At 40.6% G+C, this 17795-nt stretch overlaps 4 protein-coding genes across 7 annotated transcripts; all 4 read right to left on the bottom strand.

The window, feature by feature from the left end:
• On the bottom strand, positions 1-1535 carry LOC139554718 (ATPase inhibitor A, mitochondrial-like). 2 transcript variants are annotated; one of them, XM_071367785.1, is made up of 3 exons: positions 1336-1535; positions 696-808; positions 1-266 (listed from the first exon to the last, which is right to left on the bottom strand). In XM_071367785.1, exons 1-3 carry the CDS (start codon positions 1405-1407, stop codon positions 125-127), a joined length of 327 nt encoding a protein of 108 aa, XP_071223886.1. In that variant the 5' UTR covers positions 1408-1535; the 3' UTR covers positions 1-124. The 2 variants fall into 2 exon arrangements, with proteins under 2 accessions (XP_071223886.1, XP_071223885.1); XM_071367784.1 differs by lacking the exon at positions 1336-1535 and adding an exon at positions 929-1072.
• A 4632-nt stretch (positions 1536-6167) lies between these two features.
• On the bottom strand, positions 6168-7702 carry LOC139554711 (ATPase inhibitor A, mitochondrial-like). 2 transcript variants are annotated; one of them, XM_071367773.1, is made up of 3 exons: positions 7503-7702; positions 6863-6975; positions 6168-6433 (listed from the first exon to the last, which is right to left on the bottom strand). In XM_071367773.1, exons 1-3 carry the CDS (start codon positions 7572-7574, stop codon positions 6292-6294), a joined length of 327 nt encoding a protein of 108 aa, XP_071223874.1. In that variant the 5' UTR covers positions 7575-7702; the 3' UTR covers positions 6168-6291. The 2 variants fall into 2 exon arrangements, with proteins under 2 accessions (XP_071223874.1, XP_071223873.1); XM_071367772.1 differs by lacking the exon at positions 7503-7702 and adding an exon at positions 7096-7239.
• A 3031-nt stretch (positions 7703-10733) lies between these two features.
• Positions 10734-12268, bottom strand: LOC139554710 (ATPase inhibitor A, mitochondrial-like). 2 transcript variants are annotated; one of them, XM_071367771.1, is made up of 3 exons: positions 12069-12268; positions 11429-11541; positions 10734-10999 (listed from the first exon to the last, which is right to left on the bottom strand). In XM_071367771.1, exons 1-3 carry the CDS (start codon positions 12138-12140, stop codon positions 10858-10860), a joined length of 327 nt encoding a protein of 108 aa, XP_071223872.1. In that variant the 5' UTR covers positions 12141-12268; the 3' UTR covers positions 10734-10857. The 2 variants fall into 2 exon arrangements, with proteins under 2 accessions (XP_071223872.1, XP_071223871.1); XM_071367770.1 differs by lacking the exon at positions 12069-12268 and adding an exon at positions 11662-11805.
• A 3023-nt stretch (positions 12269-15291) lies between these two features.
• LOC139554300 (ATPase inhibitor A, mitochondrial-like) lies at positions 15292-16306 on the bottom strand. The gene is made up of 3 exons (XM_071367066.1): positions 16220-16306; positions 15987-16099; positions 15292-15557 (listed from the first exon to the last, which is right to left on the bottom strand). Exons 1-3 carry the CDS (start codon positions 16277-16279, stop codon positions 15416-15418), a joined length of 315 nt encoding a protein of 104 aa, XP_071223167.1. The 5' UTR covers positions 16280-16306; the 3' UTR covers positions 15292-15415.
• Between the last annotated feature and the right edge of the window lie 1489 nt (positions 16307-17795).

Here is a 17795-nt window from a genome sequence, read left to right as displayed (position 1 = left end):
TTGGAGAACAACTTGAGTGTTTTATTATTGTTTTGAATGTAACTTATACAATTGCCTACAAACATCAAATCAGGCAAATAGGTGATATTTGGCATAATGTAAGCAGTGCGACTGAAGACTGAGTTCAGTCATCATGTTTCAGTTTCTTGATTTTGCCCTTGTGACGGTCAATCTCACGCTGCAAACGCTCAATCTCTTTCTTGCTGTGGTCAATCTCCTCTTCATGGTGCTTCCGTAGGGCAGACAACTGCTCCTTCTCCTTCTGACTGTGGAGCAAGAGGGAGAGACAAGTTTGGTTGATTTCTCTAATGAAGCAAAAATGAAACCAGAGGTGTATTCATTATGCCCATTATGTTGCAAAATGTTTTGCAACAGAAACAATTTACTCAAAACGGAAACTGTTTTGCAACGAGAACAATAGTTTATATTGGACAAATTCTGGTAGGCCCCTCCCAGGTTCGTTCCGTTTGACGGTTTCCGTTGCAAGACGACATGAATACACCCCTGGGTTGCGTTCATGTGGGCTTAACATGAGGCATATGCGAGAAAGGGATTCTTCTTTACTATGATCAGACATTGTCCATTGGAGTTAAAAGGCAAGAGCTATGCATACCTTCATCTAAAATGGATAGCCTGGTTCATAAGCGTAGTAGTAATAAATCTGGTCATCCAGGTTACAAAAATAATCCACTTACCGAAAATAACGCTCCTCCTCTGCAGCCTGCCTCTTTCCAAAGGCACCACCTGCCTCCCTCACCGAGCCTCCTCCACCGCCTCCCTTTCCTGCTCCTTTGCCCAGCTCACCCAGCTAGAGAGAGGGAGAGATATATCATAAATCACAGGCGGAATCTGAACTTGGGTCTCCCACGGGAAAAAACAAACATGTCACTATCTGACGTAAGGTCTAATACCTGACCACATCACATACCTGAATATATATTATGGAAAGAGAGCATTGGGTAACAACATAGCATTTATTAGACATCATCCATGGTTGGACTACGCCTTCATGGTGGTCCTACCGTCCTAGAAATTCCAAATCCCCTGTATTATTTCCTGACAAAACATATACAACACTGCCACCTACTGAGTTACTTATTACAGTTCAAGATAGCTGTCTTGGCTGGTCTACAAGTTAACCAAAACAATGAAACTGAAACATGATCAAACGTTTGTAATATAAAATGGATCAATAGAAGACAAACAGTACAAGGATTCTTTCGAGGAAAATCGCTTTCAGTCTCGTTAGGCTACTTACTAGCTATGGGAGCTGCAACTACATTAACCAGCAAGCTATACAAAACAACACCACTGTCAGTGCGTCATCACATTTACCTGGTCGGATGTCATCCTGAATTGGGTGGCAAAGAAGCCCCGAAAATTGGATTTTAATAGTAGCCTCGCCATTACAATTTCTCAACTACGCAGATGAACAGCCCTACTGCAGCAGAAAGTACTTCGCTGTGTACTTTCACATGCAGAAATGTGCAATTTCACTGTGTGGGAGTGGCTGGGGAAACGATTTGCTGCCATCTAGCGACAGTGTGGGGAATATTTGTTTTAATCTTTTAGTGATCATTTTTTTATTAAACAGTAACATGCAGAACAGCCAAAGGGATTCCACTAATAAACAAGAGAACAAAAAAACAAATCCACATTATATCAATTCAAATAAAGACGCGTAGCGAATATTTGTTTTTGACATTTTCAAATCAAATCAACGTTTATTTGTCACGTGCGCCGAAATGCTTACTTACAGGCTCTAACCAATAGTGCAAAAAAGGTAGTAGGTGAACAATGAGTAAGTAAAGAAATAAAAACAACAGTAAAAAGACAGTGAAAAATAACAGTAGCGAGGCTATAAAAGTAGCGAGGCTACATACCGACACCGGTTAGTCAGGCTGATTGAGGTAGTATGTACATGTAGATATGGTTAAAGTGACTATGCATATATGATGAACTGAGAGTAGCAGTAGCGTAAAAGAGGTGGTTGGCGGGTGCCACACAATGCAGATAGCCCGGTTAGCAAATGTGCGGGAGCACTGGTTGTTCGGGCAAATTGAGGTAGCATGTACATGAATGTATAGTTAAAGTTGTGTTGTTGCGCGTTAATAACATTTAGACTACGTTACTCAGCAGGCTATGCGGGTGGGCAGGTGGTTGAAGAATGCCTTGCATGGCTAAACAAGGAGTTTTCTTGCTGAAGTACAGTGGGGAGAACAAGTATTTGATACACTACCGATTTTGCAGGTTTTCCTACTTACAAAGCATGTAGAGGTCTGTAATTTTTATCATAGGTACACTTAAACTGTGAGAGACGGAATCTAAAACAAAAAACCTGATTATCACATTGTATGATTTTTAAGTAATTAATTAGCATTTTATTGCATGACATAAGTATTTGATCACCTACCAACCAGTAAGAATTCCGGCTCTCACAGACCTGTTAGTTTTTCTTTAAGACGCCCTCCTGTTCTCCACTCATTACCTGTATTAACTGCACCTGTTTGAACTTGTTACCTGTATAAAAGACACCTGTCCACACACTCAATCAAACAGACTCCAACCTCTCCACAATGGCCAAGACCAGAGAGCTGTGTAAGGACATCAGGGATAAAATTGTAGACCTGCACAAGGCTGGGATGTGCTACAGGACAATAGGCAAGCAGCTTGGTGAGAAGGCAACAACTGTTGGCGCAATTATTAGAAAATGGAAGAAGTTCAAGATGACGGTCAATCACCCTCGGTCTGGGGCTCCATGCAAGATCTCACCTCGTGGGGCATCAATGATCATGAGGAAGGTGAGGGATCAGCCCAGAACTACATGGCAGGACCTGGTCAATGACCTGAAGAGAGCTGGGACCACAGTCTCAAAGAAAACCATTAGTAACACACTACGCCGTCATGGATTAAAATCCTGCAGCGCACATAAGGTCCCCCTGCTCAAGCCAGCGCATGTCCAGGCCCGTCTGAAGTTTGCCAATGACCATCTGGATGATCCAGAGGAGGAATGGGAGAAGGTCATGTGGTCTGATGAGACAAAAATAGAGCTTTTTGGTCTAAACTCCACTCGCCGTGTTTGGAGGAAGAAGAAGGATGAGTACAACCCCAAGAACACCATCCCAACCGTGAAGCACGGAGGTGGAAACATCATTCTTTGGGGATGCTTTTCTGCAAAGGGGACAGGACGACTGCACCGTATTGAGGGGAGGATGGATGGGGCCATGTATCGTGAGATCTTGGCCAACAACTTCCTTCCCTCAGTAAGAGCATTGAAGATGGGTCGTGGCTGGGTCTTCCAGCATGACAACGACCTGAAACACACAGCCATGGTAACTAAGGAGTGGCTCCGTAAGAAGCATCTCAAGGTCCTGGAGTGGCCTAGCCAGTCTCCAGACCTGAACCCAATAGAACATTTTTGAAGGGAGCCGAAAGTCCGTATTGCCCAGCGACAGCCCCGAAACGTGAAGGATCTGGAGAAGGTCTGTATGGAGGAGTGGGCCAAAATCCCTGCTGCAGTGTGTGCAAACCTGGTCAAGAACTACAGGAAATGTATGATCTCTGTAATTGCAAACAAAAGTTTCTGTACTAAATATTAAGTTCTGCTTTTCTGATGTATCAAATACTTATGTCATGCAATAAAATGCTAATTAATTACTTAAAAATCATACAATGTGATTTTCAGGATTTTTGTTTTAGATTCCGTCTCTCACAGTTGAAGTGTACCTATCATAAAAATTACAGACCTCTACATGCTTTGTAAGTAGGAAAACCTGCAAAATCGGCAGTGTATCAAATACTTGTTCTCCCCACTGTATATGTTCATTAAAAGTAGTTAAACTTACGCCCCGGTTTGTCATTATACAAGGAACAAACATAACAAAAGTGACTGTGTATATATGATAAACGGAGAGTAGCAGCAGCGTAAAGAGGGGTTGTGGGGTAGCCATTTGATTACCTGTTCAGGAGTCTTGGCTTGGGGGTAAAAAATGTTGAGAAGCCAGCCAGACATTTTGTTTTGCATACGTTTTAATGACTAAATAGTTTGCCAAATAGATAAATTAAGAAAAGGGGCTTTTTCTTCAAATTTTGATTTGTGTATGAACATTTTCCTCATATGAGCAAACGTCAGCATAAAAGAGTAACACAGTGTGAGTCATAATACCTGTAGCGACCCTGGGTTTATAAGCGCGGAAATCGACTCTGCCACACGAGCATGCTTTTGCGGCACAGTCGATAGCGCGCCGGACCTCGGCCAGAAGGTCAAGGGTTCGAGACCTGCTCCCTGCTGTTTCATTACATACCCATAAAACCTAACGGTCAAACAGGGAAATGGTTCCAATCGTTTTTCACATAGGGGATTTTAGAAACCCATAAAATAAGGGTTCTGTTTCCTGTAGGCTTACCCTGGCGTGATGTTTTGATAACTGTAAATCTCAAGTGACTTTTATCAATATATTTGCCTGTATTTACCCCCCCCCCAAAAAATGAAATGCTAATTAGTTGCTAATGTGGCTATCATAAATACCTACAAAATGCCATGATCTGGATGAGGGTGCCGAATCGAGGCAAATGTAGCTAAATGTAGTAATTAATAAATTGGCAAAATGTCTTTAAATGGACAATTCTGTGAACTGTCTTGTGAAAATTTTCAGTTGTGGCAGGTAGCCTAGTGGTAAGAGTGTTAGACTAATTACTGAAAGGTTGTAAGATCGAATCCCCAAGCTGACAAGGTAAAAATCTGTCGTTCTGCCTCTGAACAAGGCAGTTATTAACCCACTGTTCCTAGGCCACCATTGAAAATGAGAATTTGTTCTTAACTGACTTGATTGGAACCATTCCCTGTTTGACTGCTAGGTTTTATGGGTATTATGACACCTCTACTGTAGAGCCCACTATATGCCACTTCTTATGCTCTGATTCTGAGAATAAGTAAGACTTCCATTCTATCGGTCACAGTGTTTTCAGCACTGCAATGTAATCAATGTCCGTCTTGCATTAATCATATTATTACCCCTGTAACAGTGAACATTAGGCTGTGTGTAGGGTTGCTAAAACTTTCAAGCATGAGTCTTTGTGTCTGACTGTCAACAAATAAGGTTTGAGACTATTGTTTACATGTGCTTTCTTATTGTCCCCAGGGTTCATGCCAGGATTTTTTCGAGACGTGATATTGAAGAACATTCAACATGAGGCCTATGTTTTTCATCTGCACTGGCTTGGGAGAAAAACCCCAGACATTTCAGTGTGAGTCCTATTTGATTGATTTTCTCTCTACTAAGTGCAAAGTAATTTTGTATGTTTTATTACACTGGGCTGAACTACACTATAATCTATTTTGTAACCAGATACTTTCAAAAGCTGTAATATGTATTTTCAAAATACAAAATATTTTTGGGTACATTTGAAGAGGATTTGGAACTTAACAAAGCCCTAAAAAGGCATAGCACCTCAAAGTACAAAAAGTACTTTGCTTTGTGTTTTTTGTGTGTTTTCTGTGTTTTCTGTTAAATGTCTGCTCAGTCCACATGCTCCATATATGTAATGTATACAATAACTATGTATTCATACTATGACTCTCCCATTCCATGGAACGCCCACCGCCCTCATATGCAACAATCTACCAAAATAGTTATCCAATATGAATAGTATGGTTGAATCTACCCACGAGACAGTTTGAGACTGTCCAGTCGCTCGCAAAACACCAGCACCACTCTGCGACGAAGTGGTACGCATCAACCTAACTATAGCCCCTTACAATCGTAACCAATCGAAGTGGTTAGTCAGGTATTGACATGACTTTCAACCAATAAAAAGTCTCAAATTCTTAATGAGAACATATTCGGATTTCGACCTGCACAATGTTGTGATTGAATTACAGCATAAACGTACTGAACGGAATGAGTGAAAACAAATTTAGTTACGAAAGCTTGGCGATGGACATCAGATTTTATATGGACGAGATGTGATTATTGTAATCAGTGTTAGAACTGGTGTTGATTTGATTGGACTGCATGTCACAGCTGAATGTGTGCAGTTCAAAACTCAGACTTTCAAAAATATGGCACCCCTGAAATGAAATACTCAGCTGTCATAATAAATGTGCCTGACTTCAAGATAAACATTCTACAGTGGTATTGAAAGTAATCACAAAAAAACTCTCCCAGTTGGAGAACAACTTGAGTGTTTTATTATTGTTTTGAATGTAACTTATACAATTGCCTACAAACACCAAATCAGGCAAATAGGTGATATTTGGCATAATGTAAGCAGTGCGACTGAAGACTGAGTTCAGTCATCATGTTTCAGTTTCTTGATTTTGCCCTTGTGACGGTCAATCTCACGCTGCAAACGCTCAATCTCTTTCTTGCTGTGGTCAATCTCCTCTTCATGGTGCTTCCGTAGGGCAGACAACTGCTCCTTCTCCTTCTGACTGTGGAGCAAGAGGGAGAGACAAGTTTGGTTGATTTCTCTAATGAAGCAAAAATGAAACCAGAGGTGTATTCATTATGCCCATTATGTTGCAAAATGTTTTGCAACAGAAACAATTTACTCAAAACGGAAACTGTTTTGCAACGAGAACAATAGTTTATATTGGACAAATTCTGGTAGGCCCCTCCCAGTTTCGTTCCGTTTGACGGTTTCCGTTGCAAGACGACATGAATACACCCCTGGGTTGCGTTCATGTGGGCTTAACATGAGGCATATGCGAGAAAGGGATTCTTCTTTACTATGATCAGACATTGTCCATTGGAGTTAAAAGGCAAGAGCTATGCATACCTTCATCTAAAATGGATAGCCTGGTTCATAAGCGTAGTAGTAATAAATCTGGTCATCCAGGTTACAAAAATAATCCACTTACCGAAAATAACGCTCCTCCTCTGCAGCCTGCCTCTTTCCAAAGGCACCACCTGCCTCCCTCACCGAGCCTCCTCCACCGCCTCCCTTTCCTGCTCCTTTGCCCAGCTCACCCAGCTAGAGAGAGGGAGAGATATATCATAAATCACAGGCGGAATCTGAACTTGGGTCTCCCACGGGAAAAAACAAACATGTCACTATCTGACGTAAGGTCTAATACCTGACCACATCACATACCTGAATATATATTATGGAAAGAGAGCATTGGGTAACAACATAGCATTTATTAGACATCATCCATGGTTGGACTACGCCTTCATGGTGGTCCTACCGTCCTAGAAATTCCAAATCCCCTGTATTATTTCCTGACAAAACATATACAACACTGCCACCTACTGAGTTACTTATTACAGTTCAAGATAGCTGTCTTGGCTGGTCTACAAGTTAACCAAAACAATGAAACTGAAACATGATCAAACGTTTGTAATATAAAATGGATCAATAGAAGACAAACAGTACAAGGATTCTTTCGAGGAAAATCGCTTTCAGTCTCGTTAGGCTACTTACTAGCTATGGGAGCTGCAACTACATTAACCAGCAAGCTATACAAAACAACACCACTGTCAGTGCGTCATCACATTTACCTGGTCGGATGTCATCCTGAATTGGGTGGCAAAGAAGCCCCGAAAATTGAATTTTAATAGTAGCCTCGCCATTACAATTTCTCAACTACGCAGATGAACAGCCCTACTGCAGCAGAAAGTACTTCGCTGTGTACTTTCACATGCAGAAATGTGCAATTTCACTGTGTGGGAGTGGCTGGGGAAACGATTTGCTGCCATCTAGCGACAGTGTGGGGAATATTTGTTTTAATCTTTTAGTGATCATTTTTTTATTAAACAGTAACATGCAGAACAGCCAAAGGGATTCCACTAATAAACAAGAGAACAAAAAAACAAATCCACATTATATCAATTCAAATAAAGACGCGTAGCGAATATTTGTTTTTGACATTTTCAAATCAAATCAACGTTTATTTGTCACGTGCGCCGAAATGCTTACTTACAGGCTCTAACCAATAGTGCAAAAAAGGTAGTAGGTGAACAATGAGTAAGTAAAGAAATAAAAACAACAGTAAAAAGACAGTGAAAAATAACAGTAGCGAGGCTATAAAAGTAGCGAGGCTACATACCGACACCGGTTAGTCAGGCTGATTGAGGTAGTATGTACATGTAGATATGGTTAAAGTGACTATGCATATATGATGAACAGAGAGTAGCAGTAGCGTAAAAGAGGTGGTTGGCGGGTGCCACACAATGCAGATAGCCCGGTTAGCAAATGTGCGGGAGCACTGGTTGTTCGGGCAAATTGAGGTAGCATGTACATGAATGTATAGTTAAAGTTGTGTTGTTGCGCGTTAATAACATTTAGACTACGTTACTCAGCAGGCTATGCGGGTGGGCAGGTGGTTGAAGAATGCCTTGCATGGCTAAACAAGGAGTTTTCTTGCTGAAGTATATGTTCATTAAAAGTAGTTAAACTTACGCCCCGGTTTGTCATTATACAAGGAACAAACATAACAAAAGTGACTGTGTATATATGATAAACGGAGAGTAGCAGCAGCGTAAAGAGGGGTTGTGGGGTAGCCATTTGATTACCTGTTCAGGAGTCTTGGCTTGGGGGTAAAAAATGTTGAGAAGCCAGCCAGACATTTTGTTTTGCATACGTTTTAATGACTCTAAATAGTTTGCCAAATAGATAAATTAAGAAAAGGGGCTTTTTCTTCAAATTTTGATTTGTGTATGAACATTTTCCTCATATGAGCAAACGTCAGCATAAAAGAGTAACACAGTGTGAGTCATAATACCTGTAGCGACCCTGGGTTTATAAGCGCGGAAATCGACTCTGCCACACGAGCATGCTTTTGCGGCACAGTCGATAGCGCGCCGGACCTCGGCCAGAAGGTCAAGGGTTCGAGACCTGCTCCCTGCTGTTTCATTACATACCCATAAAACCTAACGGTCAAACAGGGAAATGGTTCCAATCGTTTTTCACATAGGGGATTTTAGAAACCCATAAAATAAGGGTTCTGTTTCCTGTAGGCTTACCCTGGCGTGATGTTTTGATAACTGTAAATCTCAAGTGACTTTTATCAATATATTTGCCTGTATTTACCCCCCCCCCCCCCAAAAAAAATGAAATGCTAATTAGTTGCTAATGTGGCTATCATAAATACCTACAAAATGCCATGATCTGGATGAGGGTGCCGAATCGAGGCAAATGTAGCTAAATGTAGTAATTAATAAATTGGCAAAATGTCTTTAAATGGACAATTCTGTGAACTGTCTTGTGAACATTTTCAGTTGTGGCAGGTAGCCTAGTGGTAAGAGCGTTAGACTAATTACCGAAAGGTTGCAAGATCGAATCCCCAAGCTGACAAGGTAAAAATCTGTCGTTCTGCCTCTGAACAAGGCAGTTATTAACCCACTGTTCCTAGGCCACCATTGAAAATGAGAATTTGTTCTTAACTGACTTGATTGGAACCATTCCCTGTTTGACTGCTAGGTTTTATGGGTATTATGACACCTCTACTGTAGAGCCCACTATATGCCACTTCTTATGCTCTGATTCTGAGAATAAGTAAGACTTCCATTCTATCGGTCACAGTGTTTTCAGCACTGCAATGTAATCAATGTCCGTCTTGCATTAATCATATTATTGCCCCTGTAACGGTGAACATTAGGCTGTGTGTAGGGTTGCTAAAACTTTCAAGCATGAGTCTTTGTGTCTGACTGTCAACAAATAAGGTTTGAGACTATTGTTTACATGTGCTTTCTTATTGTCCCCAGGGTTCATGCCAGGATTTTTTCGAGACGTGATATTGAAGAACATTCAACATGAGGCCTATGTTTTTCATCTGCACTGGCTTGGGAGAAAAACCCCAGACATTTCAGTGTGAGTCCTATTTGATTGATTTTCTCTCTACTAAGTGCAAAGTAATTTTGTATGTTTTATTACACTGGGCTGAACTACACTATAATCTATTTTGTAACCAGATACTTTCAAAAGCTGTAATATGTATTTTCAAAATACAAAATATTTTTGGGTACATTTGAAGAGGATTTGGAACTTAACAAAGCCCTAAAAAGGCATAGCACCTCAAAGTACAAAAAGTACTTTGCTTTGTGTTTTTTGTGTGTTTTCTGTGTTTTCTGTTAAATGTCTGCTCAGTCCACATGCTCCATATATGTAATGTATACAATAACTATGTATTCATACTATGACTCTCCCATTCCATGGAACGCCCACCGCCCTCATATGCAACAATCTACCAAAATAGTTATCCAATATGAATAGTATGGTTGAATCTACCCACGAGACAGTTTGAGACTGTCCAGTCGCTCGCAAAACACCAGCACCACTCTGCGACGAAGTGGTACGCATCAACCTAACTATAGCCCCTTACAATCGTAACCAATCGAAGTGGTTAGTCAGGTATTGACATGACTTTCAACCAATAAAAAGTCTCAAATTCTTAATGAGAACATATTCGGATTTCGACCTGCACAATGTTGTGATTGAATTACAGCATAAACGTACTGAACGGAATGAGTGAAAACAAATTTAGTTACGAAAGCTTGGCGATGGACATCAGATTTTATATGGACGAGATGTGATTATTGTAATCAGTGTTAGAACTGGTGTTGATTTGATTGGACTGCATGTCACAGCTGAATGTGTGCAGTTCAAAACTCAGACTTTCAAAAATATGGCACCCCTGAAATGAAATACTCAGCTGTCATAATAAATGTGCCTGACTTCAAGATAAACATTCTACAGTGGTATTGAAAGTAATCACAAAAAAACTCTCCCAGTTGGAGAACAACTTGAGTGTTTTATTATTGTTTTGAATGTAACTTATACAATTGCCTACAAACACCAAATCAGGCAAATAGGTGATATTTGGCATAATGTAAGCAGTGCGACTGAAGACTGAGTTCAGTCATCATGTTTCAGTTTCTTGATTTTGCCCTTGTGACGGTCAATCTCACGCTGCAAACGCTCAATCTCTTTCTTGCTGTGGTCAATCTCCTCTTCATGGTGCTTCCGTAGGGCAGACAACTGCTCCTTCTCCTTCTGACTGTGGAGCAAGAGGGAGAGACAAGTTTGGTTGATTTCTCTAATGAAGCAAAAATGAAACCAGAGGTGTATTCATTATGCCCATTATGTTGCAAAATGTTTTGCAACAGAAACAATTTACTCAAAACGGAAACTGTTTTGCAACGAGAACAATAGTTTATATTGGACAAATTCTGGTAGGCCCCTCCCAGTTTCGTTCCGTTTGACGGTTTCCGTTGCAAGACGACATGAATACACCCCTGGGTTGCGTTCATGTGGGCTTAACATGAGGCATATGCGAGAAAGGGATTCTTCTTTACTATGATCAGACATTGTCCATTGGAGTTAAAAGGCAAGAGCTATGCATACCTTCATCTAAAATGGATAGCCTGGTTCATAAGCGTAGTAGTAATAAATCTGGTCATCCAGGTTACAAAAATAATCCACTTACCGAAAATAACGCTCCTCCTCTGCAGCCTGCCTCTTTCCAAAGGCACCACCTGCCTCCCTCACCGAGCCTCCTCCACCGCCTCCCTTTCCTGCTCCTTTGCCCAGCTCACCCAGCTAGAGAGAGGGAGAGATATATCATAAATCACAGGCGGAATCTGAACTTGGGTCTCCCACGGGAAAAAACAAACATGTCACTATCTGACGTAAGGTCTAATACCTGACCACATCACATACCTGAATATATATTATGGAAAGAGAGCATTGGGTAACAACATAGCATTTATTAGACATCATCCATGGTTGGACTACGCCTTCATGGTGGTCCTACCGTCCTAGAAATTCCAAATCCCCTGTATTATTTCCTGACAAAACATATACAACACTGCCACCTACTGAGTTACTTATTACAGTTCAAGATAGCTGTCTTGGCTGGTCTACAAGTTAACCAAAACAATGAAACTGAAACATGATCAAACGTTTGTAATATAAAATGGATCAATAGAAGACAAACAGTACAAGGATTCTTTCGAGGAAAATCGCTTTCAGTCTCGTTAGGCTACTTACTAGCTATGGGAGCTGCAACTACATTAACCAGCAAGCTATACAAAACAACACCACTGTCAGTGCGTCATCACATTTACCTGGTCGGATGTCATCCTGAATTGGGTGGCAAAGAAGCCCCGAAAATTGGATTTTAATAGTAGCCTCGCCATTACAATTTCTCAACTACGCAGATGAACAGCCCTACTGCAGCAGAAAGTACTTCGCTGTGTACTTTCACATGCAGAAATGTGCAATTTCACTGTGTGGGAGTGGCTGGGGAAACGATTTGCTGCCATCTAGCGACAGTGTGGGGAATATTTGTTTTAATCTTTTAGTGATAATTGTTTTATTAAACAGTAACATGCAGAACAGCCAAAGGGATTCCACTAATAAACAAGAGAACAAAAAAACAAATCCACATTATATCAATTCAAATAAAGACGCGTAGCGAATATTTGTTTTTGACATTTTCAAATCAAATCAACGTTTATTTGTCACGTGCGCCGAAATGCTTACTTACAGGCTCTAACCAATAGTGCAAAAAAGGTAGTAGGTGAACAATGAGTAAGTAAAGAAATAAAAACAACAGTAAAAAGACAGTGAAAAATAACAGTAGCGAGGCTATAAAAGTAGCGAGGCTACATACCGACACCGGTTAGTCAGGCTGATTGAGGTAGTATGTACATGTAGATATGGTTAAAGTGACTATGCATATATGATGAACAGAGAGTAGCAGTAGCGTAAAAGAGGTGGTTGGCGGGTGCCACACAATGCAGATAGCCCGGTTAGCAAATGTGCGGGAGCACTGGTTGTTCGGGCAAATTGAGGTAGCATGTACATGAATGTATAGTTAAAGTTGTGTTGTTGCGCGTTAATAACATTTAGACTACGTTACTCAGCAGGCTATGCGGGTGGGCAGGTGGTTGAAGAATGCCTTGCATGGCTAAACAAGGAGTTTTCTTGCTGAAGTATATGTTCATTAAAAGTAGTTAAACTTACGCCCCGGTTTGTCATTATACAAGGAACAAACATAACAAAAGTGACTGTGTATATATGATAAACGGAGAGTAGCAGCAGCGTAAAGAGGGGTTGTGGGGTAGCCATTTGATTACCTGTTCAGGAGTCTTGGCTTGGGGGTAAAAAATGTTGAGAAGCCAGCCAGACATTTTGTTTTGCATACGTTTTAATGACTAAATAGTTTGCCAAATAGATCAATTAAGAAAAGGGGCTTTTTCTTCAAATTTTGATTTGTGTATGAACATTTTCCTCATATGAGCAAACGTCAGCATAAAAGAGTAACACAGTGTGAGTCATAATACCTGTAGCGACCCTGGGTTTATAAGCGCGGAAATCGACTCTGCCACACGAGCATGCTTTTGCGGCACAGTCGATAGCGCGCCGGACCTCGGCCAGAAGGTCAAGGGTTCGAGACCTGCTCCCTGCTGTTTCATTACATACCCATAAAACCTAACGGTCAAACAGGGAAATGGTTCCAATCGTTTTTCACATAGGGGATTTTAGAAACCCATAAAATAAGGGTTCTGTTTCCTGTAGGCTTACCCTGGCGTGATGTTTTGATAACTGTAAATCTCAAGTGACTTTTATCAATATATTTGCCTGTATTTACCCCCCCCCAAAAAAATGAAATGCTAATTAGTTGCTAATGTGGCTATCATAAATACCTACAAAATGCCATGATCTGGATGAGGGTGCCGAATCGAGGCAAATGTAGCTAAATGTAGTAATTAATAAATTGGCAAAATGTCTTTAAATGGACAATTCTGTGAACTGTCTTGTGAAAATTTTCAGTTGTGGCAGGTAGCCTAGTGGTAAGAGCGTTAGACTAATTACCGAAAGGTTGCAAGATCGAATCCCCAAGCTGACAAGGTAAAAATCTGTCGTTCTGCCTCTGAACAAGGCAGTTATTAACCCACTGTTCCTAGGCCACCATTGAAAATGAGAATTTGTTCTTAACTGACTTGATTGGAACCATTCCCTGTTTGACTGCTAGGTTTTATGGGTATTATGACACCTCTACTGTAGAGCCCACTATATGCCACTTCTTATGCTCTGATTCTGAGAATAAGTAAGACTTCCATTCTATCGGTCACAGTGTTTTCAGCACTGCAATGTAATCAATGTCCGTCTTGCATTAATCATATTATTGCCCCTGTAACAGTGAACATTAGGCTGTGTGTAGGGTTGCTAAAACTTTCAAGCATGAGTCTTTGTGTCTGACTGTCAACAAATAAGGTTTGAGACTATTGTTTACATGTGCTTTCTTATTGTCCCCAGGGTTCATGCCAGGATTTTTTCGAGACGTGATATTGAAGAACATTCAACATGAGGCCTATGTTTTTCATCTGCACTGGCTTGGGAGAAAAAACCCAGACATTTCAGTGTGAGTCCTATTTGATTGATTTTCTCTCTACTAAGTGCAAAGTAATTTTGTATGTTTTATTACACTGGGCTGAACTACACTATAATCTATTTTGTAACCAGATACTTTCAAAAGCTGTAATATGTATTTTCAAAATACAAAATATTTTTGGGTACATTTGAAGAGGATTTGGAACTTAACAAAGCCCTAAAAAGGCATAGCACCTCAAAGTACAAAAAGTACTTTGCTTTGTGTTTTTTGTGTGTTTTCTGTGTTTTCTGTTAAATGTCTGCTCAGTCCACATGCTCCATATATGTAATGTATACAATAACTATGTATTCATACTATGACTCTCCCATTCCATGGAACGCCCACCGCCCTCATATGCAACAATCTACCAAAATAGTTATCCAATATGAATAGTATGGTTGAATCTACCCACGAGACAGTTTGAGACTGTCCAGTCGCTCGCAAAACACCAGCACCACTCTGCGACGAAGTGGTACGCATCAACCTAACTATAGCCCCTTACAATCGTAACCAATCGAAGTGGTTAGTCAGGTATTGACATGACTTTCAACCAATAAAAAGTCTCAGATTCTTAATGAGAACATATTCGGATTTCGACCTGCACAATGTTGTGATTGAATTACAGCATAAACGTACTGAACGGAATGAGTGAAAACAAATTTAGTTACGAAAGCTTGGCGATGGACATCAGATTTTATATGGACGAGATGTGATTATTGTAATCAGTGTTAGAACTGGTGTTGATTTGATTGGACTGCATGTCACAGCTGAATGTGTGCAGTTCAAAACTCAGACTTTCAAAAATATGGCACCCCTGAAATGAAATACTCAGCTGTCATAATAAATGTGCCTGACTTCAAGATAAACATTCTACAGTGGTATTGAAAGTAATCACAAAAAAACTCTCCCAGTTGGAGAACAACTTGAGTGTTTTATTATTGTTTTGAATGTAACTTATACAATTGCCTACAAACACCAAATCAGGCAAATAGGTGATATTTGGCATAATGTAAGCAGTGCGACTGAAGACTGAGCTCAGTCATCATGTTTCAGTTTCTTGATTTTGCCCTTGTGACGGTCAATCTCACGCTGCAAACGCTCAATCTCTTTCTTGCTGTGGTCAATCTCCTCTTCATGGTGCTTCCGTAGGGCAGACAACTGCTCCTTCTCCTTCTGACTGAGGAGCAAGAGGGAGAGACAAGTTTGGTTGATTTCTCTAATGAAGCAAAAATGAAACCAGAGGTGTATTCATTATGCCCATTATGTTGCAAAATGTTTTGCAACAGAAACAATTTACTCAAAACGGAAACTGTTTTGCAACGAGAACAATAGTTTATATTGGACAAATTCTGGTAGGCCCCTCCCAGTTTCGTTCCGTTTGACGGTTTCCGTTGCAAGACGACATGAATACACCCCTGGGTTGCGTTCATGTGGGCTTAACATGAGGCATATGCGAGAAAGGGATTCTTTTTTACTATGATCAGACATTGTCCATTGGAGTTAAAAGGCAAGAGCTATGCATACCTTCATCTAAAATGGATAGCCTGGTTCATAAGCGTAGTAGTAATAAGTCTGGTCATCCAGGTTACAAAAATAATCCACTTACCGAAAATAACGCTCCTCCTCTGCAGCCTGCCTCTTTCCAAAGGCACCACCTGCCTCCCTCACCGAGCCTCCTCCACCGCCCCCCTTTCCTGCTCCTTTGCCCAGCTCACCCAGCTAGAGAGAGGGAGAGATATATCATAAATCACAGGCGGAATCTGAACTTGGGTCTCCCACGGGAAAAAACAAACATGTCACTATCTGACGTAAGGTCTAATACCTGACCACATCACATACCTGAATATATATTATGGAAAGAGAGCATTGGGTAACAACATAGCATTTATTAGACATCATCCATGGTTGGACTACGCCTTCATGGTGGTCCTAGACATTCCAAATCCCCTGTATTATTTCCTGACAAAACATATACAACACTGCCACCTACTGAGTTACTTATTACAGTTCAAGATAGCTGTCTTGGCTGGTCTACAAGTTAACCAAAACAATGAAACTGAAACATGATCAAACGTTTGTAATATAAATATAATCGCCATTACAATTTCTCAACTACGCAGATGAACAGCCCTACTGCAGTAGAAAGTACTTCGCTGTGTACTTTCACATGCGGAAATGTGCAATTTCACTGTGTGGGAGTGGCTGGGAAAACGATTTGCTGCCATCTAGCGACAGTGTGGGGAATATTTGTTTTAATCTTTTAGTGATAATTTTTTTATTAAACAGTAACATGTAGAACAGCCAAAGGGATTCCACTAATAAACAAGAGAACAAAAAAACAAATCCACATTATATCAATTCAAATAAAGACGCGTAGCGAATATTTGTTTTTGACATTTTCAAATCAAATCAACGTTTATTTGTCACGTGCGCCGAAATGCTTACTTACAGGCTCTAACCAATAGTGCAAAAAAGGTAGTAGGTGAACAATGAGTAAGTAAAGAAATAAAAACAACAGTAAAAAGACAGTGAAAAATAACAGTAGCGAGGCTATAAAAGTAGCGAGGCTACATACCGACACCGGTTAGTCAGGCTGATTGAGGTAGTATGTACATGTAGATATGGTTAAAGTGACTATGCATATATTTTTTATTTTTTTAAATTTTTATTTCACCTTTATTTAACCAGGTAGGCTAGTTGAGAACAAGTTCTCATTTGCAACTGCGACCTGGCCAAGATAAAGCATAGCAGTGTGAACAGACAACACAGAGTTACACATGGAGTAAACAATAAACAAGTCAATAACATGGTAGAAAAAAAAGAGAATCTATATACAATGTGTGCAAAAGGCATGAGGTAGGCAATAAATCGAATAATTACAATTTAGCAGATTAACACTGGAGTGATAAATCATCAGATGATCATGTGCAAGAAGAGATACTGGTGTGCAAAAGAGCAGAAAAGTAAATAAATAAAAGCAGTATGGGGGGTGAGGTAGGTAAATTGGGTGGGTAGTTTACAGATGGACTATGTACAGCTGCAGCGATCGGTTAGCTGCTCGGATAGCAGATTTTTAAAGTTGTTGAGGGAGATAAAAGTCTCCAACTTCAGAGATTTTTGCAATTCGTTCCAGTCGCAGGCAGCAGAGAACTGGAAGGAAAGGCGTCCAAATGAGGTTTTGGCTTTAGGGATGATCAGTGAGATACACCTGCTGGAGCGCGTGCTGCGGGTGGGTGTAGCCATCGTGACCAGTGAACTGAGATAAGGCGGCACTTTACCTAGCATAGCCTTGTAGATGACCTGGAGCCAGTGGGTCTGACGACGAACATGTAGCGAGGGCCAGCCGACTAGGGCATACAGGTCGCAGTGGTGGGTCGTATAAGGTGCTTTAGTAACAAAACGAATGGCACTGTGA

Source organism: Salvelinus alpinus, chromosome 26 (assembly GCF_045679555.1).
Source record: "Salvelinus alpinus chromosome 26, SLU_Salpinus.1, whole genome shotgun sequence".
In the NCBI taxonomy this organism is placed as follows: domain Eukaryota; kingdom Metazoa; phylum Chordata; class Actinopteri; order Salmoniformes; family Salmonidae; genus Salvelinus; species Salvelinus alpinus.
The sequence above is the reverse complement of the archived record's forward strand: the minus strand, read 5'-3'. Positions and strand labels throughout refer to the sequence as shown.

Excerpts from the sequence above, each read along its gene's own strand:
- LOC139554711 (XM_071367773.1), bottom strand. The coding sequence starts at position 7,574 with ATGGCGAGGCTACTATTAAAATTCAATTTTCGGGGCTTCTTTGCCACC. Across the intron at positions 6,976-7,502 it reads TCAGGATGACATCCGACCAG|CTGGGTGAGCTGGGCAAAGG; the intron begins GTAAATGTGATG and ends CCCTCTCTCTAG. Across the intron at positions 6,434-6,862 it reads GAGGAGGAGCGTTATTTTCG|TCAGAAGGAGAAGGAGCAGT; the intron begins GTAAGTGGATTA and ends CTTGCTCCACAG.
- LOC139554710 (XM_071367771.1), bottom strand. The coding sequence starts at position 12,140 with ATGGCGAGGCTACTATTAAAATCCAATTTTCGGGGCTTCTTTGCCACC. Across the intron at positions 11,542-12,068 it reads TCAGGATGACATCCGACCAG|CTGGGTGAGCTGGGCAAAGG; the intron begins GTAAATGTGATG and ends CCCTCTCTCTAG. Across the intron at positions 11,000-11,428 it reads GAGGAGGAGCGTTATTTTCG|TCAGAAGGAGAAGGAGCAGT; the intron begins GTAAGTGGATTA and ends CTTGCTCCACAG.
- LOC139554718 (XM_071367785.1), bottom strand. The coding sequence starts at position 1,407 with ATGGCGAGGCTACTATTAAAATCCAATTTTCGGGGCTTCTTTGCCACC. Across the intron at positions 809-1,335 it reads TCAGGATGACATCCGACCAG|CTGGGTGAGCTGGGCAAAGG; the intron begins GTAAATGTGATG and ends CCCTCTCTCTAG. Across the intron at positions 267-695 it reads GAGGAGGAGCGTTATTTTCG|TCAGAAGGAGAAGGAGCAGT; the intron begins GTAAGTGGATTA and ends CTTGCTCCACAG.
- LOC139554300 (XM_071367066.1), bottom strand. The coding sequence starts at position 16,279 with ATGATGTCTAATAAATGCTATGTTGTTACCCAATGCTCTCTTTCCATA. Across the intron at positions 16,100-16,219 it reads TTTCCATAATATATATTCAG|CTGGGTGAGCTGGGCAAAGG; the intron begins GTATGTGATGTG and ends CCCTCTCTCTAG. Across the intron at positions 15,558-15,986 it reads GAGGAGGAGCGTTATTTTCG|TCAGAAGGAGAAGGAGCAGT; the intron begins GTAAGTGGATTA and ends CTTGCTCCTCAG.